This window comes from Melanotaenia boesemani, chromosome 1, assembly GCF_017639745.1.
Source record: "Melanotaenia boesemani isolate fMelBoe1 chromosome 1, fMelBoe1.pri, whole genome shotgun sequence".
Taxonomy (NCBI): Eukaryota; Metazoa; Chordata; class Actinopteri; order Atheriniformes; family Melanotaeniidae; genus Melanotaenia; species Melanotaenia boesemani.
In genome coordinates, this window is record NC_055682.1 from 25,390,708 (window position 1) to 25,412,640 (window position 21,933).

Genomic DNA, 21,933 nt, shown 5'->3' on the forward strand with positions numbered 1-21,933 from the left:
CCAATGGCTACCACCCGGCACAGCTGGCACACAAAAACACAACACTACCACACACGAGCGCACCCTTCGGCCACCACACCCGAAAGGAGGCCGACGGCGAGTTCACCCCACCACGCTACAAATGACAGGCCCACACATGAGCAGCTAAAAAGGCAGAAACAAAAGGAGAGTGTCTGAACACACGCAGCCTCGCACGCCCGCACCATCTACACCTTCACCAGGTGGCAGAACTAGTGGCGACATTTCAGGAGAGGGCAGGCACTCAGCCTGCAACGGCCTCTCAACCCATGAGAAGGTCCGCCACCTCACACAGGGTCGCCCCTAGGCCAGAGCGCCCTATACAGCTGCAACTCCGAGTTCAGAACACGTTCACCTTTACACAGACACGCTCCCGCAGGAGCCATCTCCACAACCGCTCCAAATGCCCGTCACCAGCATGTAGTGAACTCACCTGAAGGCACCACGCTCCACCGGAAGCTGCCAACCGGAAGCTCCCCTTCAAAATAACAGCGCCCACTCACGCACACAAGAAAAAAAAATAAATGGCTAAATTCTCCACACCGTGCAAAAACCCCAGGAGATCCTCCAAGATGGTATTAGAAGAAAGATCCCGGACGAGCCCCCACTTGTTACGACCCAACTTAAGGGGTAGGGAAGGGTGTAACAAAGACACGGTGAGGACAGTTATTTCAAAATAAAAGCACATTTATTTACAATTCCCGTGCGAAGTGATGGACATCCTGTAACACAAAATAAGATGAGCTGGGGTTAGCGGACCTGCAGAAAGAAACAAACTAAAACCTATACCAAACACACACCGAGTGCAAACGAAACACAACCGCCACTCGGTGGTGAAACTAAAAACCCAAACAAAAGCAACAGGCCCATAACTAAAGTGACCGTCGTCACAACACAATAAAACGCTAACCTAGCCCAGCTCTAACACAAACACAAAGTAAACTTAACTCAACACTTAAACACCTATTGTGGAAAGGAGGTGGTCGCGACACACACACACCCGGTGCACAACATGAGGGGGAGAGCGGCCGAAGCCTTTCTGGCATCTCCCCCCCCAGACCTGCCCCGGCTGCAGCCTCTTCAGCCTGAGCTGTCCTTCGGGCTGCAGCCTGACTGGTCCAGAGGGGTGCCAGTCACACAGGGGCGGGGACAAAGGCGCTAGCCCTGGCCACTCAGGGCAGCGCTCTGCCGCCCCCAATCAACACACAAACGGCCTCAGCTGTCTGCAAACAGCAGGGGCCGTAACACCAAGTAAGGGAAAAGTGAATTTGGGAGGTTTATGCTATATCTCCCCCGGCTCTTTAAAAAGAAAATAACAAAAGAATGGGTGGTGGCTTAAGACTTTTGCATATTAGTTTTGGTTTAACAAATGTTCTTAAATATTGTAAGTATCCAAAAAAGTCACTATCAACTTACATTTATGCTAATATATGGAAATGTATGGAAACAAAACAACTGTTATGGAATAAAGTTTTTGTCAGCAGTGCTTCACATATGGTGTGACAAGTAGCATGCATGACAGAGAGATATATCTGTCTTTGCAAGCAAAATTTGTGTCTAAACTAAACTGAGAGAGGGCAGACTTCTGCCAAGTCCATTTCTGTGTCTGCAGTTTTACAATACGTTTTAAATTTCCCATGCTCCATCTCCCCATCAGGTTTCAGCCTTTTTTTTTTTTTTCTTTATTGCATTATCTCCTCCCGCCTGTGTACTGAGTAGTTCTGTGTTGTGATCCTACCAGAACTGATATCTGACCCACAATCGCTCAGCATTACTCTGTAGTAGTTACTCTAAATTCAGGTACTGCATGATATCTGAGTACCCATGGCTTAGACCATACCTATCTTCAAGCTTGGCCTTCATATTGACCTCAATAATATGCCTATAAAGTTATGTGAATGCATGATCCTGCACATTTATTATGCTCTCTTGCTGAGAAAATATGTCACCAGACAGACATCTAGGCAACTGCCAAAGTTCTCAAAACAATCTACATGGTAATTGCAGCTACAGTTGTCTTTCAAGACCCATAAACGGGGTAACAAAATTTAAACAATACTATCTTTTCCTCACAGCTGGTCTGAAAAAAAACATCTCCATGGTGGGGTAATTATCTTCCTTTTAGTTGTCTTTCCAAAGCTCATTTATTTTCCTTGTGAAGTAATGATGTTTTGATTTTCCTTAGGGTCTGCAAGTAATAACTAAAAGAAAAGGGCCATAAAAAAAAGGAATCTGTTGGTATCACATTATTTTGTGTCTGTGATCCAACAGCAGGCTGTTGCTGGGTATCACTTTATTGTTTAAGACTGGAAGTCTTATTGATTCAGGAGAAAACGCTTCATTCTGCTAATTTCTAGTGTTGGATGTTTGTGGAGCAAAGGTAGAAGTGGCCTCCCACTGGAGAAGAGGAAGCTGTGATTTAATTTTAAATACTTGCTAATAAATTTAGTAGGACACATGATTGATAAAATATTACCACTGAATTTCTGTTACATAGAAGTGGTTGCAAAACATTATGAAATTAAATTAAAAATACTTTATTTCAGAGGGAAATTTTAATGTTGTCTGTCCGTCCGTTTGTTTTAAATAACAACAATAATAATTAATTAGGAGATGTTGACTTGTTCCGGAAGATGATTTGTGCTGATAGGAATGATCTTCCTGAATGATCTTTTTGTCTTACACTGGAGTTGAAGAAGTCTCTCGCTGAACATGCTTTGTTGTTTGTTCACTGTGTTTTGTGTAGAGGATGTGAAGAACCCCATTATCTTCAGAATCTAGTGCAGCATTATTTTCAATACAATCAGCTCAAGAGGTATCCCCAGCACAGAACCAGCCTTCTTGATCAGTTTGTTGAGTCTCTTTAATGGCTGGGATATACTTGCTGTTATCGACGCATCCGCGTACGTATCATGGCTGCCACGGGTTCCTAGCATTCATTTGGCACGTAGGCCACTCACATGTAGGCGAGGTAACTTGTAGCAGGCCCAAGTTGCAATCTTGACTTGAATGCTAAAGGCGCTCTTGCGAATAAGAGCATGAACATGACAGATCAGATGTAAACACAATGGCGGATAGTTCTGAAGACCGCCTCTCGAATCTTTACAGCAACTACCAGCACCTGTAGGACTTTCCCTCCCTGTTGCCTACTGATAAACACTTGTGCCTAAACAGTTGGCAACAAATTGGATGTGTTTTGGGGGTTGATGCCCTGGAAATACAGTATGACTGATTGTCCTTTTCACTATTTCTGTAATAGTCACCTCCAGTATTGAGCCTTTTGGCCGTGTCATGCTTCTGTCGCTTCAAGTATTTGCACAGATATAGCAGAACGTTGCTGTGTACGCTTGTGTTCACAGTAAGTATATCACAGCCATAAGTCTCTGGCTCTGATGCTGCTGTCCTAACAGATGGCTGCAAAGCTGATTGCATTTTAGACTTAGATACACGAAGATATGGAACATCTTGGTGCAGACAATTAATGATCTTAGTTTCCTTTAGACGTAGAGTATACATTGTCCCTTCTTGTAGAGGCTTTTGTGTTGCATTTCTAGTCTAGTCTGTGGTCTAGCTGAACCCCAAGGTACTTGTATTACATCTCCACCTCATCTCCCAGAATGTAAACAGTGCTTTGTTTACTCCTGTTCCTCCTGAAAACAACAATCATCTCTGTACTTATCATCTTGTCGATCAGTGATACACCTCACTACTGCATAGTCATCAGAGTATTTCTGTATATAACAGGACACAGAGTTGTATTGTAAGTCTGAGGTGTACAGTAAAAAGAGAAATGGTGAGAGTACAGTCCCTTATGGTGCTCCAGTGCTGCAGGAGACAGACAGGCTAGAGGTGGAGGCAGAGGAAGTCTCGGTATGTTCTGAATTAAAGTGTAACTCCACCCACTGTCAAATTTGAAAAATGCCAGAAACTGCAAGGGTGGGGGCGGAAGGTGTGGTGTGATCAGGGAGCGGAGAGTGGGTGGGTTGCTCAGCAGTCTCTAGCAAGATGGAAAGTGTCATTCACAAAGCAGCTACGCCACAGAGCGGTCTTTGAGGTGGAAGACTTTTCCCCTCCATAATCTCCTCAGCTACACATAAACAAGGTGGTCCTGAACTGTATCAGTCTGAGCCGTTAGCGCTGTTAACGCTGACCTGTCAACAGCTCCAGCAGCTCTGGAAAGCTGTGAAGACTCGCTGCAGGTTGTGGCAGCTGCAGGAAGTGCCTGCATGTGAAGGGAGGGGGCTGTGAGGTTTTTAAAATTTTCTTGTGATGTAAAGAAGCACTAGCACGGCTCTACATCCCGAAAAACAAAACCTGGTTTTAACCTGTAGGGTATGAGCCATTTTTTAAATAAAATAAAAAATATTAATAATAATCATTTTATCAACAATATAGGTGGTTTTCATCACAATTAAGTAGGGCTGTTTTTCAGCTCAAAAAACACATTTTTGGGTGCTCTATGCCTTTAAGGTCTGTGACTGAGCTGCAGGGTGACAGGGTGGAGGTGTTACAGGAAAGCTGTAGGTTTGTGGAGGGTCTGTGGTCTGTTGGGCTGGAGGCACGGGGGTGAACTTAACCTATTGAAGAACATGTTCGGCCTATTAGCTCTGTCCAGATCAGTCCCCCTTAAAAAAACTGAAAACTGACAATTAATGTGACAACTGTATGGAAGATAAAATTATGATATAAAAGGGGGGCAGGAATGAAGAAGTGTTCTTTTTACTTCATCCTGCTCCTTTTTGAACTCTGTAGCACCTGTTTTGTTTTGTTTTTTTTTCTTTCCTCTGATTAATTTGTTTTATTTTTTGTTCGAAATAAAGTAATATCATTCAAACAAAAAATTTGAAGCCAGTGATCTTTTTTATTCCTGACCACACATCCCTCATATGGTTCTGCTGGAGCTGACTTTCTAACTTAGTCCTGTAGTCCTCCTTGCACACCTTAATATTTTAAGTTGTTTTTATGTTGTCTTTAATAATTCCATGTATCCTTTCCTAAATGATTTCTTTATATGTTTAGCAGCTTTTTTTCAGATCACTGGTGATCCTGGGTTTGTTACTGGGAAAGCATCTCACTGTTCTTGTTCCAACAATGTTGTCCTCACAGATGTTGATGTAATCTGTCACACACCTAGTCGTGGCATTGGTGTCCTCTCCATGTGGTTCACAGAGGATATTCCAGTCCGTGGCATCAAAGCTCCCTCTCAGAGCATCTTCAGCTTCATTAGACCAGGTTTAAACCTCCTGAGTCCTAGCATCCTCATACGAGAACATCACATATTTGGTTGTCTTCACCATAGTACTAAATTCTGTGGAATCTTTATACCTACATTATATAGAATAAAATATGTATAATAATAAAAATATTTATCCTCACAAATCATAAATTTCTATTTATTGGTTCCCCCTAACCCTAAAAAGCTCGAAGAAATCTCTAACACAAGTCAAACTAAAGCTCAGATCTCAGGAGTTTAACAGACCATGTGATGACTGGTTGCTGCTGAATGATTGGTTTGTAGGTAGAGTTGAGAAGAACCAGATTATGATCTGATCTTCCTAAAGGAGGCAGGGAGCTTAGTGCATTTTTAACATTTACATAAAATAAGTCATCTTATTTTCTCCGATGGAGCAGCTGACAGACTGTTGAAATATTGGTGATGTTGCAGAGGGAGACATTGTTGAGGTCTCCAGAGATCCCAATGAATTTATTAGGATGCTATTTTTATAGCCTGGCAACATATGTTATTCTATGTCTGCAAACTTTTTATTTCTAATGAATTATTCAATCCCCATATTGTGATTAAAAGTGAACTAAGGTTTTGAAGATTTTATGATTTGTTTGCCAAACTGACAAAAATGTGCTGATCAAAAACAAAGGGAAAAAAGCCGTATGGGTTATAATATATAGTGTGTCACTACCCACCTTTGTGTTTGACTGCAGTTCACAGTCAAACACAAAAATGTATGCTCATGACAAATTAAATGCAAATTGTTGTTAATTATGGCTCATTTCATCCTAAAATGTTTGACATTTTTCCAGCACAGCGAAAAATATTTTGTTTACCAAGTTGTTTGTCTGTTTTTATCTCCCTCTGTCTCTTATTTGCCTTATATATCCTCTTCCCTTTTGTTTCTGAAAATTTTGTCTCCTCGCTTGTCCTTTTAATTTGCTCCATCTTTCTTGTCTTTGGCAGTTTAAGTGTTGTGGAGGTCAAGAGTTTAATGACTGGGAAGTCAACATGTACCATAACTGTTCTGCACCTGGTCCACTAGCCTGCGGAGTCCCCTACACCTGCTGCAGTAATACAAAGGTAGGTCCTGCAGTATGATGATCATGTTATTACCAATTACAATATATATATTTTTCCTTTAATGAATTAAGAGTTAATGATATACTTTTCTGAACAACGTATTTGTTCCCCACACCATAGACTGATTGAAGTCCAAGACACAACCACTAATTGTTAGCCAGGGAGCACTAACCTTAAAAACAAAACTGAACATCCAAACACATGAGGATTTACAGACACACAAGAGGGCAAGACTATGATGTGCTTTTAACTGAATGAAGGCAAAAATTCATTGTCAAGCTCCTGCAGATGTATATTCTTTCAGTTGTCTTTTTTGGCTACAGAAGAAGCTGAGAAAAGATAGTGATTCAGGCTTCAGACCACAACTTTTAAACTGAACAAGATCTATAATGTCTAAATATATGAGTGGGCCATAGGTCTTTGTCTCAGGTCTTCCTCGTGGCTTGATTCAACAGCTTAATGATGTATACCTGCCTACAGCAAAAATAATCAAAAACATGTTGGTGAGCCATTACATTGTAAATTATAGTGTAGTCCTCCAAAATAAAGAAAGATTGAGACGATCAAACATAATCTGTGAATTTGTTAACACATATGTTGCGTATTTGTAACAGTTTGTTTTTTCTGTTGTAGAGAAGAGTAGAGTAAAAGGCAACCAAAAGGAAAATAATGTAATACTTTTTTTCATCTTTTAACATCCTGAGACCTAAACTTTAGTTTGACTTGCTTTAGAGATTTTTTTTTCTAGCGTTTTGGGTTTAGGAGGAACCAATATAAATAGAAATTTATGATTTGTGATTATACACATTTTTATTATTATACATATTGTATTATATATGATGTAGATATAAATATAATTTTAAATTGAAAAACAAAGTCTCTTCTGACACCACCATATGGCAGTGTAAGTGTTCAACAGGTTCCAGTTCCACAGAATTTAGTATTTTGGTGCAGACATCCAAATATGTGATGTCCTCGTACAAGGACGCTAGGACTCAGGAGGTTTAATATTTTTCAGGCTGTTATGTGGAAGGTAAATGTTTGTTGCCAATTCTAAAGTGGGTGATGGATCAAGAAGAGCAAAACAGTCTCACATATGCCACAGATTAAATACGGTGGCAACAGATGTCACAACCTCTTCACTCCTCTATTTGGTTTGTACTTAAAGAAATAAGCAGCACATACAATATATCAGGATTAGTCACATACAAGACATACTGCAAGAAAACAGCTTGAAATATTAAAATTGCACTAATTAACCATGTCCAGTATAAACAGGAATTCAACAAAATGTTGTCAGTGATTACAACGTAAAACTAATTCCAGTTGTTTTTGTTGTTTATTAACTGTGGTATCTTTCTGTTAAAAGATTTCTATTAATTTTTCTCAAAATACATAGATTATTTTATTTGACTGGAGAAGCACAAATACACAAAAGACATCACTTTGTTCCAAGCTGAGCAGAGCTTATTTGACAAAGTTTAGCTGGCTAATCCTGTGATGAATTATAAAAAATTGTGTGGTCTAGGACTATAAAGGACTATAAAGATAAAAATAAAAGCTTTCTCACATCTGCCCAAGCATAAAAATGTGACTGTTCATATGTACATGAAGCAGCCACTAGTGTAAGCCACACTGATGAGATAAGACGTTGTTTACCTCGCACTGGGGATTTTCCCGTTACAGCAGCGTTGATTAAATAAGACATAGTACACACACTGGCTGTAAACAAGCTTTATACAATGAGTACATTTTCAGTAAGAATGTCCATATTCAGCATCTTCACAGTTATGCTATTTTTACATAAATAGACAAGCATACATGGTACTAAGGTAAATAAGTATAAAGGATACACAAATCACTTACTGCACTTAAAAATCCTTTATTTTTATTCCCTTTTCACAATGAAAATGTTATATATTATAGCTATCCTTATGCAGAATCATCAACCAAATTAGGTCAAACATTAGGCGTTTGCTGGACATTTTCTTGTTCTTTGTCCATTACAATGTGAAGGAATGATAAATAGTAGAAATGTCCAGCAAACCTGTATAATGACTGAAAAATTACATTCAAGCTTATCTTCCCTGAAGATTTTATATATCTTATTTGAATATGTTTTATATTACTATTTCCATATGGAAAACTATGATCTCAGACTCATCAAGCTTAAGTCATGCTTGTACACACATTCACAGACACTTAGCTTCACTTAAAAAAATTCTATTCATAGTGAAACATTTCTTGAACTGTCTGCTGTAAACTGAGAAGAGCTGTTGAAGAGCATCTCTTGACAGGCTAGAAAGTGTGTTATTTAAAAGCTTTTATCCTTCTGTAGATAAACTTGTACTAAAAACTTCCTTTCTGAAAGTATCGGGATGATGTTCACAGCAATCTTACTTCATCCTATTCTCTCTGTTTTTCTTCCTTACAGCCTAATGAAGTGGCCAATACTATGTGTGGGTACCAGGTGCTCCAGAAAGCGGTGAGACCTCACAAACATATGGTCTGAACTAATAGATGACAGATTTATTTTAAGCTTTATTTGTTGAAAAATGTCATTTCTCTAATCTGCTTTATACGATAACTGCTATTTTGCTTTACCATCTTTAACAAAGAGTCATTTAAGCCATTACAGAAAACTTAAAAATGTATAGATAAAAATGGATTTCTGCATGGGGGAAATTCATATTGTTCAGCAGTTCAGTTTTACATATACTGGTATACATATATTTACAGTAAGATGCATGTTAAATATATATAAAATAAAAATAGTAAAATAAGTATATCAATAAAGATTTAAGAGCTATAAGAGTAATAGTTCCTCATTATGGGTTATGAGGAGCATAAAACACTGTTTTCGGTAGTATTGTCTCATGGAAAGCTAGATGTTTTAGTATTGACTGTTGTGTCTGTAGCTGCTGTTTGTCACTGCCACAAATCCCTACATTTCCAAGGATAAGTCTGAATAAAGACTTGGAAGTGATGAATTTAAGAACCGGTATAAACAAATGGATAAGAATTTGTAGAAAATAAAAATCAGCAAAAGCCATAAATGATTCTATAAGAGGGGAAAGGATGTTGCTTTGAACTTATATGTAGTTTTAAATATACAATGTAAGATTACAAGAAATGTAAATTTCTCGCAGCGATTGGAGTTGTTGGATATGATCCATATTCGAGGCTGCACTGATGCGGTCTTCATCTGGCTAATGGACAACTATAAGATAATGGCAGGACTTTTGTTGGGGATCCTACTTCCTCAGGTAAAGCAAAACACACATTTCACTCATTTACTGTAATATTTATGTTTCTCACAAACTGCTCTTCTTGCATATGGAAAGGGAGACTACTTAAATTTGCTGGAAACCTACAAACATATTGACTGTTAAAAATGTTTGTGTGACGCAGAACAGATAAAAGTCCAAGCTCAATGATTAAAGCTGAACACCAGCAGACTATCAGTTAGTTGGGACAAAGAAATCAAAGCCATGTTTTAGATCATCATTTTGTAGTTTTTATACGGTCTTGATGGCGGCAGGTTGAGACCCTTTTTCATCAGTGCAGATTCTATTGTATTCCAGAGAAAGTTTGAGTTTTTATCCTGTGATCCTTAAATTGTTCCTGTACAGACTTTGAGCAGTGGGGTAGAAAGATGGCTGCCTTCATGAGAATTCAGTTGGTGTATTAGTAGCTTCTACATTAATTCTTGGGCCTGAGGTTTTCCAGCAAGGCACTGTAACAAGATGATAAACAGTAGTGCTTTCTATGGTGGCCCTGAAGTGTTGCAGCAATACAAAAGCTACAACACGAGTACACGCCTTTTTTTTTTGTTTGTTTTTTTTCCTCGGAATCTACACCGCACACAATGGATGAAAAGCAAGATATTTTTTAGGTAAGCTCGAGGAGTGAATTAAACACTAATGGTAAATAATGTTTATTCATTTAAAACCTCAGAGTCAAGCCACTACTGAAAAAGAAAAACCAAAACTCATCACTCAAGAGCAGCTACAGGCCAATATCAAACCTCCCCCTTTCTTGGTAAGATTATAGAAAAAGCTGTATTTCAACAGCTACACAAATTCCTGATACTAAATAACCGTTTTAATGTCTATCGGTCAGGTTTTTAGCCACACCATAGCACTGAGACTGCTCTAGTTAAGGTCCTGAATGAAATCTGCTTGAGCACAGTTAGCAGAAATATTTCAGTCCAGGTACTGCTAGATCCCGGTGCTGCATTTGACACGGTCAACAATAACATCTTACTAGATTGCCTGAAAAACTGGGTTGGACTTTCTGGCACTGCAATCAGTTGGTTTGAGTCCTATTTAAAAGACAAGGACTATTTTATCTATAGGTACCTATAAATCTGAGTGAACCAAAATAACCTGTGGGTTTCCCCAAGGCTCCATCCTCAGACCACTTCTATTCAACATCTACATGATGCAACTCGCTCAAATTGTGAAAAACAACAAAATATGTTACCACAGTTATGCTGATGACACACAAATCTACAATACCATCTCACCAGGAGACTACAAACGCTGATCAACTGCATCGATCAAGTTAAAGATTGGATGTTCCAGAACTTAATTCAGTTAAATGAAGACAAAACTGAAATAATAGTTTTTGGAGCCAAGGAAAAAATATTAAAAGTCAGTACTCAGCTTCAAACAGCTAAGTTTAAAAACTAACAACCAAGGAGAAATCTTAGAGTAGTCCTGGACTCAGAACTGAATTTTAGCAGTTATATTAGGACAATTGTGAAGTCAGCCTATTATAACTTAAAGAACATATCAAGGGTTAAAGGACTGATGACTCAGCAAGATTTAGAAAAACTTGTCCATGTATTTATCTTTAGTAGATTAGACTACTGTAATGCTGTCCTCACGGGTCTCCCTGTCCATCAGATAGCTGCAGTTAGTCCAGAACGCTGCTGCTCCAGTCCTCACTAAGACCAAGAAAGTAGATCATATAACTCTAGTCCTCAAATCTTTACAATGGCTTACAAGGTATTCCCATCTAATTTTAATGTACAGCCTTCTACTCAAAAAGGCAAAATAATACTTCAAACAAGTATAAAAACAACTAAATTATGACCCCCCCCCCCCCCCCCCCCCCCCCCCACACACACACACACACACACACACACACACACACACACCCACGCACACACCCACACACACTTTTTTTTCAGCAAAGCGTCAAATGCAGCACTAAAGAAAATCCTATGACTAATTGTATTCATGACGCTTATCAGATTGTGTGAGATTCAAGTCCAAATTGTTATCGTTAAATGGACCTGTCAGTGATATTCAGAGGTGCTGCAGTGGGTTTTCATTCATAGCTGTGACTATCATAGATCAGCTTGTACTTCCACTTGCCACGTCTGTGAACATGAGAAGCACAGGGGAATGAAGCATTTATCGAAATTTCAGCAAGCTGTGATGCAGCTCTGACTAAATGAGAGAAAATGTAAATTTTTTCACATCATGGGAACATCTGACAGCTCCACTGCATCAACAGTTAAAAAGTAATACATACTATTTTAACCAAATGCTATATCAGTTAATTTGATTTTGGTGTGCTGTGTATTTCAAACAAATGAGTGTGAGTTTTGATACATAAACCATGTTTAAAAAAAGAAGAAAGAAAGAAAAATGCTTTAAAATGGTGCATTTGAGCTTGAAATAACTATTGTGACACATGGAAGCCATTTTAAAGATATTTTAGCCCATTTCTAAAATAATATAAAGCTGTAAACACTCTGACATCTATGAATCCATAATAATGATTTGGCTTGACTCTTACAAGCAGCTGACTTCCACCATGTTTATATGTTTATTGCAGAGTATAGATGTCGGTGATCCAGTCTGTAGATACTTCTCGTTTGCCTCATCGTTTTGTCTCCAGTTCCTTAGATTTAAACAACTAAAAATAAAATAAGATTGGTTGCTAATTGTGAATATCTCAGTTTACTTATTTCTTTTCTCTCCATATCGAGACCTGAGAGGTATGACAAGGTCATCACAGAAGTCCATTATCAACCTATTTCACCTGCTATGAGATAAATAATCTTATATGATGTCCTGCAAAAAGTATTTATTTTGATGTGAAATGTGAAGTTTGTCCCATCCCAAAAAAAGAAAGAAGAAGAAAAGGTAATAAATAAATAAACTATATGAAGTAATTCATAACCTGAATTATGAAATGAAATATGAACAGAGGGAGTGCAGATGGAAATTATAAATAAATAAAGCATTGCTGGTGTATAATTTAGTGTTTATTTGTATAATGATGTTCAGGTGCTTGTGTAAATGTTTATGCAAGAGGAAACACGCAGATACACTATAATTCACTTTAACTTTACAGTGGGGCAAAAAAGTATTTGTCAGCCACAGATTGTGTAAGTTATCCCACTTAAAAAGAAGAGTAATTTTCATCACAGGTACTCTTCAGCTGTGAGAGACAGAATGTGAACAGGAAATCACATTGTATGATTTTTAAACAATTTATTTGTAAATTCTTTAGTAAAATAAGTATTTGGCACCTATGAACAAGCAAGAATTCTGGCCCTCACTGACCTGTTACTACTCCTTTAAGAAGCTCTTCTATCCTCCACTCGGTACTTATATTAATGGCACCTGTTTGAGCTTGTTATCTGTAGAAGAGACACCTGTCCACACCTTCAGTTAGACTCCAGAAAATGGAAGAAATACAAGATCACTGACAATCTCCTTCGACCTGGGGCCCCATGCAAGATCTCAACTTGTGGGGTATGAATGATCATGAGAACGGTGAGGAATCTGCCCAGAGCTACACAGGGGGAACTGGTCAATGACCTAAAGAAAGCTGGGACCACAGTCACAAAGGTTACTCTTAGTAACACACTACGTCATCATGAATTAAAATCCTGCAACTCCTGAAGAATCCCCTGCTGAAGCCAGCACATGTCCAGGCCCGTCTAAAGTTTGCCAGTGACCATCTGGATGATCCAGAGGAGGACTGGGAGAATGTCATGTGGTCAGATGAGACCAAAATAGAACTTTTTGGTATAAACTCCACCCGCCGTGTTTTGAAGAATTTTGAGTTGCATCCCAAGAACACCATACCCACTGTGAAGCATGGTGGTGGAAACATTATGCTTAGTGGCTGCTTTTCTGCAAAGGGGACAGGACGACTGGTCTGTATTGAGGACAGGATTAATGGGGCCATGTATTGTGAGATTTTGGGCAACAGCATTCTTCCATCACGGAGAGCATTGAAGATGAAACGTTGCTGGATCTTCCAGCATGAAGATGAGCCCAAACACGCCAGCCGGGCAACTAAGGAGTGGCTCCGTAAGATGCATTTCAAGGTCCTGGAGTGGCCTAGCCAGTCTCCAGACCTCGACCTAATAGAAAATCTGTGGAGGGAGTTGAAATTCTGTGTTGCCCAGCGACAGCACCAAAACATCACAGCTCTACAGAAGATCTGCATAGAAGAGTGGGCCAGAATACCCGCTATCATTGCCAACTGAGGTTACATTACAACGTATTAAGTTGAACTTTTGCTGTTGGCCAAATATTTATTTTCTACAATATTACACAAATAAATTGTTTAAAAATCATACAATGTGATTTCCTGGATTTTTTGGTTTCTCGCTATTTAAGTGTACCTATGATGAAAATTACAGGCCTCTCTCGTCTTTTTAAGTTGGATAACTTGCACAATTGATGCATGACAAATACTTTAAAGCTTCACTCTATTTGTTCTGTGGGGGGAATTACTCATTCACTTCGCTAGAAGGAGTGTCCTTTTTATGATTACTCTTGACAGTTCATCTCATGGTCTGTACTTAACCATTTGTAAAATATTCAAAACAGCTAATACTGCAAACTGCAAAGTGTACTACTAGTAAAAATAAATAAATAAATGCGTTTTGTTGGAGTTGAGATGTGAGGAAAAGATACAAGTGAGGAAAAAGTCAATGAGAAGCATCCATTGTGATATTCCTTCCTTTCATTCCCATTGAGCTTGTGTTTTTCTCTGTTTCTCTGACTAGTTCTTCGGTGTGATAGTCAGCTGGCTGTATATCACTCGTGTTGAAGATGCCATCGCTGAGTACGGCCTCTATATGGATGGCCTGTTGGATGGACAGGAAAGTCCTAGAAAGAAGCATGGCCGGGTGACCAAATGGTTTAGGTGTATGCCAGTTATTTAGAGTTTGATATTCAACCTTGCTTTTTTTCAATGTCTTTCATACTATTAGTTCCTAATTAATGTTTTACAGTCTCCTAATGGAAATGATAAAAAAAAATCAGAATTCCTGTGCGAGGTTTTTAGCTGTATTGTGCCACAGACAATCTCAGGGATGAAGACAAAGCAATGCAACCACTTCGTACCTGTTTGTTTTTTTTTCTGTCGAATATATTACTTTTTTACTTTGTGTAACCACTAAGGAGTTAATCATGACACCCTAAAATGCATTTTTTTCAAGGACCATGATAGAGATTTTAAACTCATTGGTTGAAATGTGCCTTGTCTTTTTTTCTTACATTTCTGCACATGTGTAAAAATGTTCATTGAACCCCTGTGATTTGTTCATTATATTGAAGGCTCATTCCTCCAATAAGGCAACTGAATTTCAAGAACCTAGTAGAGGAACATGGGACAATGGAAAAATTAGCCCAAATTTAGGTGAAATACAGAATTGGCCTTGGTGGGTGATACACTCTGTGAATTTGTAACAACTAACCTGAGGGTATTATGTTCACAGTAATTTATTCAACAAGGCAGTAGCTGTATTTAGTTTTTGATCAAATACATTTTTGTGTTATCAAAAATCACTGCTCATCATTTATTAAGTATATGATAATGGGGTAAGGGATATTTTTAAGTGTAAAAGTACTGCACTGATGGATTATTTAGTTGCTCCACAGAGGTCTCTGTCTTCAGACCTTCACTCACCAACCCAGACCACCTCTCTACAATAAAATAAACATAATTGTTGCACATAATGGACCTGCAAATTATGTTTTCCTCAAACCAAAATTGGCTAATTGCATTAATAGTATATTTTTCTTTGACATTGTTGGGTGTATTTAAAATATTTATGCCAAAGGCTCCACTAAAATTACTAATATTTACATTGTATTGTACAACAGATGAAGTTGCTTGTTATGCAAAATCATTCTAATAAAGGACTCCTGGTAGTTTTATATTTTTAATTGCCTAGTTTAAACTCATTTTGAAGGTTTGTCAATAGGAAAGATCTGTAACTGTCATAACATTCTGCACATCATAGGTAAATTACATTTGTAAGCCTTTAATGATGGTTCAACCAAAGTTTACTTTATAACTCACTTCATCGTGAAGGTTCAATTTTATATTTCCATGTAAAATATGTTTGGCTTATGAGCAAGTTGTATAAAATGGAAATTTACATGAGTTTTGATGTTTCAGCTTATTCATTATTTGGCTTTAATTTATGAAGCTGAGGACTAGGGTGTGCAGGAATAAAATTATAGCTTGGGTACTGTGGGTCTTAAACATGAGCATCTGTAATTTTTTTCTGTACTCACACAGAATCAGGGTGAAAATAAAGTTGCATAAGATTGCTTCTAGCTGGTTAAACAGCATGTAATGCATTAAGGAAAAAAAACTACGGGTTTTTACTAACACTGGTTACTAACATTGATAACTAAATGGGAATATTTTGGCTAAAGACAACTTGCATAATCATATGTTGATTCAATTCATGAAGCTGTAAGTGTCGATGCTGTACATTTTTACATTAGTTATTTTCCTATTTATATCGTTGTTAGCATACTTCAACACTTGCCACCAAAGAAACTTCCTTCCTGTTACTGTGTCAGTTGCTCCAAATGTGTTACACTTCGACCATATTTCAGTCATGATTAAAGCAAAAGTATTTTCTTTATAAAGCACTGAGATCACATATGTTAATTTTTGTAGTTTCTGCTCTCCTACTGTGTGTATTTATCTATGCATTGTGCTATGTGCATGTGCTGTGCATGCCGTCATTATGTGGGTGATCCTCCTCTGTCCATTTACACTGAAGTATGTTTTGAAAGTGTAAGTTTCTTATTGGGTGTGGAAAATAAAATGATTTGGTGCTGTTTAATGAGTTCTGTCTTTTGTCATTGAGGTGACAGCATTAAATGGGTATTTCTGTAAAACGGAAATATACGGGTGGCGGCTGTTGAATAAATGATGGTTGATATCATGCTGTGTATATTCAAGGGCAGGATGCATCTTTGTCTTCTGGCAGTGTGTAAATTTTTCATGTAAATGTGTGCAAACTTTTGTATGTTAGCATAAGTATGAAGATGATGCAAATGAAAATAGAAAAGCTTAAAAGGACAAAATAAAATTATTCCTACTGATATTGCATAGGTTATATTATACAATTGTCCACATAATTATCCCTCAAATTATACTTTAACAAAATCCATTTTATGGCTAAAAGCAGCTAATTGGATTTTCAAAAAAGACACTCCTTTGTGTTATTATTTAGACTTTCAAAAACTGAAGGAGGAAAATACTTCATGTTTGAGGGCTTTCATTTCACCAAATGCCATGAAAGCCATTTGCTTCACATACAAAAGGTACCATTTGCACTTCATTCAACCTCATCTACACATAAGAGAAGCATGTATGATGAAGTGAAGGGAGTGTCCAGAGTGGTTTGGTGTGGATTTGTTGTCTCATCCTTCCTCTCACTCCTGCTGCTCTGAGGATTTCCTGCTGAATGGAATCCATTAATATTTCACTTTGGCCACCACCAAGGAGGAGAAAGTAATTTTCCTGCAGCACCAGCCGGGAAGGGAGAAGCCTCTGTGAGTTGTCTAAAAGGAGAAGTTGTGTCCTTCTGCTATATTCCACCAACAAAGAGCTTAAAGGGCTTACGTTCAAAACAACACTCAGCTGGGCAAGCACTGCCCCCCCAATTAAATGCTTTTATGGACCATAATTTCAAAACTAGCTTTGATCACATAGAAACGTGTTGTCATAGTTGGAAACTGACTTTGACAGGTGATCTTTGACCTTCTAGCACAACACAGCTTGTTTTCCATCCTCATCGTCATATAGAGAAGCTTTGCCATGAGTCCCCTTATCACTTTGTAACCCACTGGGTTTTTATATGTGCATATTAGTGACACTGACTTTATAAGAATGGCTTATCATTTTGAAATGCAGAAGAAGTTTATGACAGAAAAGGGGTGTCTTGGTCATAATTAGCATCATTAGCATTGACTGGAAATGATGAGGTGCTAATACTTCCTAAATACATTTAATTCCTAGAGTTACAGTCTTTTGGGACTGCATGGTGACTGGCAGCAAGAAAGTCCAACTTCAAATCTCAGCAAGGGTCTTGCTTTGTGGCGTTTTCATGTTCTCCCTGTGCTTGGTGCTCTGGTTTCCTTAAACTGTCCAAAAAACATTCATGCTCCATTTCTAAATTGACCATTTGAGAGAGTGTAAATGTTCATTCTTGTTTGTCTCTGTGATTTGTAAACCTCTATTAGTTTGGTTTCTTCTTTTAACCCCAGTAAAAGGCATTCAAATGGTCCAACACCAATGAGTTTGAAAGTATGTCATTTCTTAGAAAAATGTTTCTTTTGGGGTTAGCTTTAAGATAAGGTCGTTAAGTGGAGCAAAACAAGTGATTTTTAAAATGATATTTAAGTTCATGCAGTAAAAATACAATGAGTCAGATTTGACTCCTCATACAAATCTTTTCCAACTGGGAAACTAAAGGTTGATCTGTTTAATTTCATTTCTGACATTTAGTCTTTTCCTTGGGTTTCACCTATTCTTCACCCTGAAACATTCAAGCACACACAGATGTGTAGGGAACAGAGTCAAGTGTGTTCCCTGTCAGACACTCAGCCAGCCTTGTGTGACTGTATATTGTATGTTTAGAAGAGCAGTCTCATACACTTTAAATCAGTTTTTTTTACAGGTGGTTTATAATTTTACACTTGGTTTACAGTTCTTCAGTGGGTTTAGGCTGTGTGTCTGTTGCTTCTGAGTCTTGCTGCAATACCAGACTCAACAATGTTTGGGACTCTGCGTGGACCAAAACCATCTATTGATGATTGCTATCTTGATTAATCTGATTTGTGGTAGCAAATGTAGAGATAAAAAAAAAAGTTTGACAAAGCAAGATTAGTATAGGCTCCAGAGTGTAGATTGAGCCATCAATATTAAAAGATACCATTACGAACACCTGCAAAGCAACCGTTTTGTCATTAATGGGCAACATACTGATTTATACCACTAATGTTTTTTTTCTTTAACTGCAGCAGTTGTGCTATATTAAGTATGGATTGCTTAATTTTTTTATTTGCTATATCTTATTTATGGCATTTTCTAAACTAAATATTTATTTGACAGTGAAATAAGCTTGCTCTGAGATGCAAAATACTGCAAAATAAAAAATAGGGAAAGTACTGAATTAAAAATAAGTAACAAAAAAATTTACTTTTTAGAACCCACATTTAGATAAACATGTTTCTCTTATTTTTTGAGACGTCATTGCGTTATCTTTTTTGTTGTGTATTTGGTTTTATCAGTTTCTTTTTCTTTTTTTTTTTGTTATTGTGTTTTGCAGCCCAAGTCCACCTTCAAAAAACAGCAAAAAGTAAATAAACTTAAGGAATACATTGACCCAGAAGGCTGACAAATATGAATCCAAACTGAAATATATGGTGTAAACTTGGAGCACCAGTAGGGGAGTTTGTGTTGGTTCTAGCAACGACACATTGGCACAATTGTCTGCAGCTGAACTAAACATAGGGCATCCAAAGCCAGCAAGCACACTTGCATATATAAACACAAAAGGCCTGATCTCCACTGAGTCTCTCATTGTCTTTTTATGCACCCACTGTGTGAGGGTAATCATCCGAGCCCAACTCCAAAATTGTTAAATCCAAAACATTCTCCCGTTGACAAAGCCAATAATTTAAATTCAGATCATAATTAGAGGACTGGGGCTGAAGCATGACACAGCTGACACATGAAATTGAGCTGTAACTGATAAGTTAGTGTATCGGTCCGCACTGTGAAATAGCACATAGCTCAAAAAAGTCATATTTGATGATGGCATTGTAAAGGGACAGTTTGAGATGATGGGCAATTTGTTATTAACTCATACAGAATCTGATCCATCAATTCAGAGGAACTGAAAATAACATTTTTAAGTTGTAACAACTTTTGTTTTTACCAAGGATAATTTTTTAATTAATTATTTATTTATTTATTATTTATTTTAAAGATCTCTGTGTGCTTTAGCTAAAACATTTTTCTTAAAAGAAATCAGATATCATGGGGAATTCAGTATATAAATCAATCCTATTAAAATTATTTTGGTTATAAATACCTCTTTAATTATTTCTTTCTCTCTCTCATTGGCATGCATACACACACACATACATATTGACAGTGTGTTACTGTTCAATAATATGTGTGTAGTTACTGACCATTTATAAAGCCAGGTGTTTGGTCTGATGCTGTAATTCTCCCTGCATAATATAACAACTAACCTGATCCACTTGCTGAAAACAAAGAGCTGCATCTTTACACAGCACCTCACATGTAATATGCTCCTCTCATTGTGGCTGTAGAGAGATTAGATCATTCTTCAGAACAGACATACTCTTAATGTATAACCCAAATAGCTGCACCATAGTAACATGGGCAACTCATTTATTAGTCTGGGAGCCAGTCTGATCTGATGCTGGCATTTAACACAGACATTAACACTCAATAAGCTAAAAGCAGGATTAGAGAGACCCTGAAAATGTCACCAAGTCCAGTCTTCAGAGGAAGTCACAACAGATATACTACTTTGGCTATTCTTTTCAAAAAATGACCAAAAATGGTCAATGAAGTATGTGTTTGGTGTGAAGAGAATAACACTGTATTTTTGTAAACTATGAGCCTCAACCCAGTTTTGTGTAGTAACTCAGTGTACACAAATCAATAAATGTAACAGAGACTGAAACACATTCAGTTATCTTTACAGTAACTGAGTAAACAAAATTAATTTTGTCTGCGTACTTTTAAACAGGATTCCCTTTGTATTTCTTCCTATAGCAGTTTCATGTTCCACATCGAAGCTTATATAGAGTTTAGCAGAAAGCTCTGCAAAATAGATTGAAAAGGTCATATTTGCTGGTGACTTATGATATCTATTACAAGCATCAGAAATATTGGAATACATTTTAGAAAGTTTACTGATTGTAAAATATAACCGGTGGACAACCTTAAATTGTATGAGGCTTAATCTGAAACAAGATATACTATTATTTACTCAAGTTAGTGCAGTCTCCCAGTAGCTCTGCCAAACTCTTCTTCCTTAATACTCTGAATCTTATTCAGAATAGTTTATCTCTTTAGATTTTTTTTATCTTTGTTTATTTCTTATGTTTACAGAGTTTGCATCTTCAAGGTTCATTAGTCAACACAACAGAATTTGATGTGTGAATAATGTTAAATAAGTTCTATAATTAGTTTTTCTAGAACCCATGACATTCAGCCACCTTCAAAACCCTATTTTTCAGGAGTTACCTAAGTTATTACACACATTCAGAGCTAAATGACAACATTTCTTCCATCTAAAAATAGACTGAAAGCCTTGGTTGTTTTTTTTCCCCAAGAGAATTAGATTAGTTTCAAAGGACATCAATGAATCAGAAATCAGAAACAAAGCAAACATTTTTATGTATATTTAAAGTAAAAGTTGTCATTTTATAATGAAATGGCAATTTATGTGGAAAAATGACATACTTTTAGCTGTACCTTTTTTCTACTCTATTTTCTTTACTACATGTTTTTTATTTGATTCCCCACTCTGTTTCATGTGTGGGTGGGTGTGGCACAATCATCTCTCGCTTTGATCGGGCCAGCACACCTGTGGTTCTTCTGTTATTCTCTTGCAGTATAACACCTGCTCGCCAGCCCTGTTCTATTGTGCTGCTCAACTTGTCTCCAGCCCCACTCACTGTTTTTTTTATTTATTTATTTATTTATTTTAATGCATTCATCATCAAATGTGTTTCTTTTCAGGTTCTACTGTCAATTGGTTTAAAAAAAAGAATTCTAAAATATTTTTAATGTTTTTTAGTGATTCTTCCTTGTATCCAGCATCTCATCTCAGTGTGAACCCACACTGACTTCTGCATGGGTCTCAGGATGCACAGGACACTGCCACACCTAGTGGATGAGTCACTGGCAGTCCCCAGGTGGTTCCACGCTTTGAAAATTAGATGATTACTTTTGTCCTTGTGGTTGGTGAAACTTAAATTTGCAAATATGAGTTTAGGGCCTGTGTCTGAGTGCAAGCTTTATTAGATCAGTTCTTATAATGAAAGGATATGAAAATGATCTTCCATCTTTTCATTGTTCTCAAGCAGCAACATTTCCTGTTCTCTCTCATCCGAGGATGCATTTACCATGTCACAGGAAAAGCAGCAGAGTTGTAAATAATATAACTAATAACTCATTTCCCTTAATCTGATTTAGATTTCTAGTCCTCTTATCACATGTGCTGACTCACTGAGACACATGAATGGAAGGGACATGATGTTGCTTCTCTC

General features: G+C 37.5%; 1 protein-coding gene across 1 annotated transcript in view; it reads left to right on the top strand.

Moving 5' to 3' along the window:
* The window catches only part of tspan15 (tetraspanin 15), a 64,649-nt gene extending 48,198 nt beyond the window's left edge, over positions 1-16,451 (top strand). Inside the window, exons 6-9 of the mRNA XM_041985836.1 lie at positions 6,212-6,328; positions 8,763-8,813; positions 9,478-9,594; positions 14,373-16,451. Of these exons, the coding sequence (XP_041841770.1) occupies positions 6,212-6,328; positions 8,763-8,813; positions 9,478-9,594; positions 14,373-14,531 (444 nt within the window). The 3' untranslated portion in view covers positions 14,532-16,451. The remainder of the gene's footprint in view (positions 1-6,211; positions 6,329-8,762; positions 8,814-9,477; positions 9,595-14,372) is intronic.
* The last annotated feature ends 5,482 nt before the right edge of the window (positions 16,452-21,933 follow it).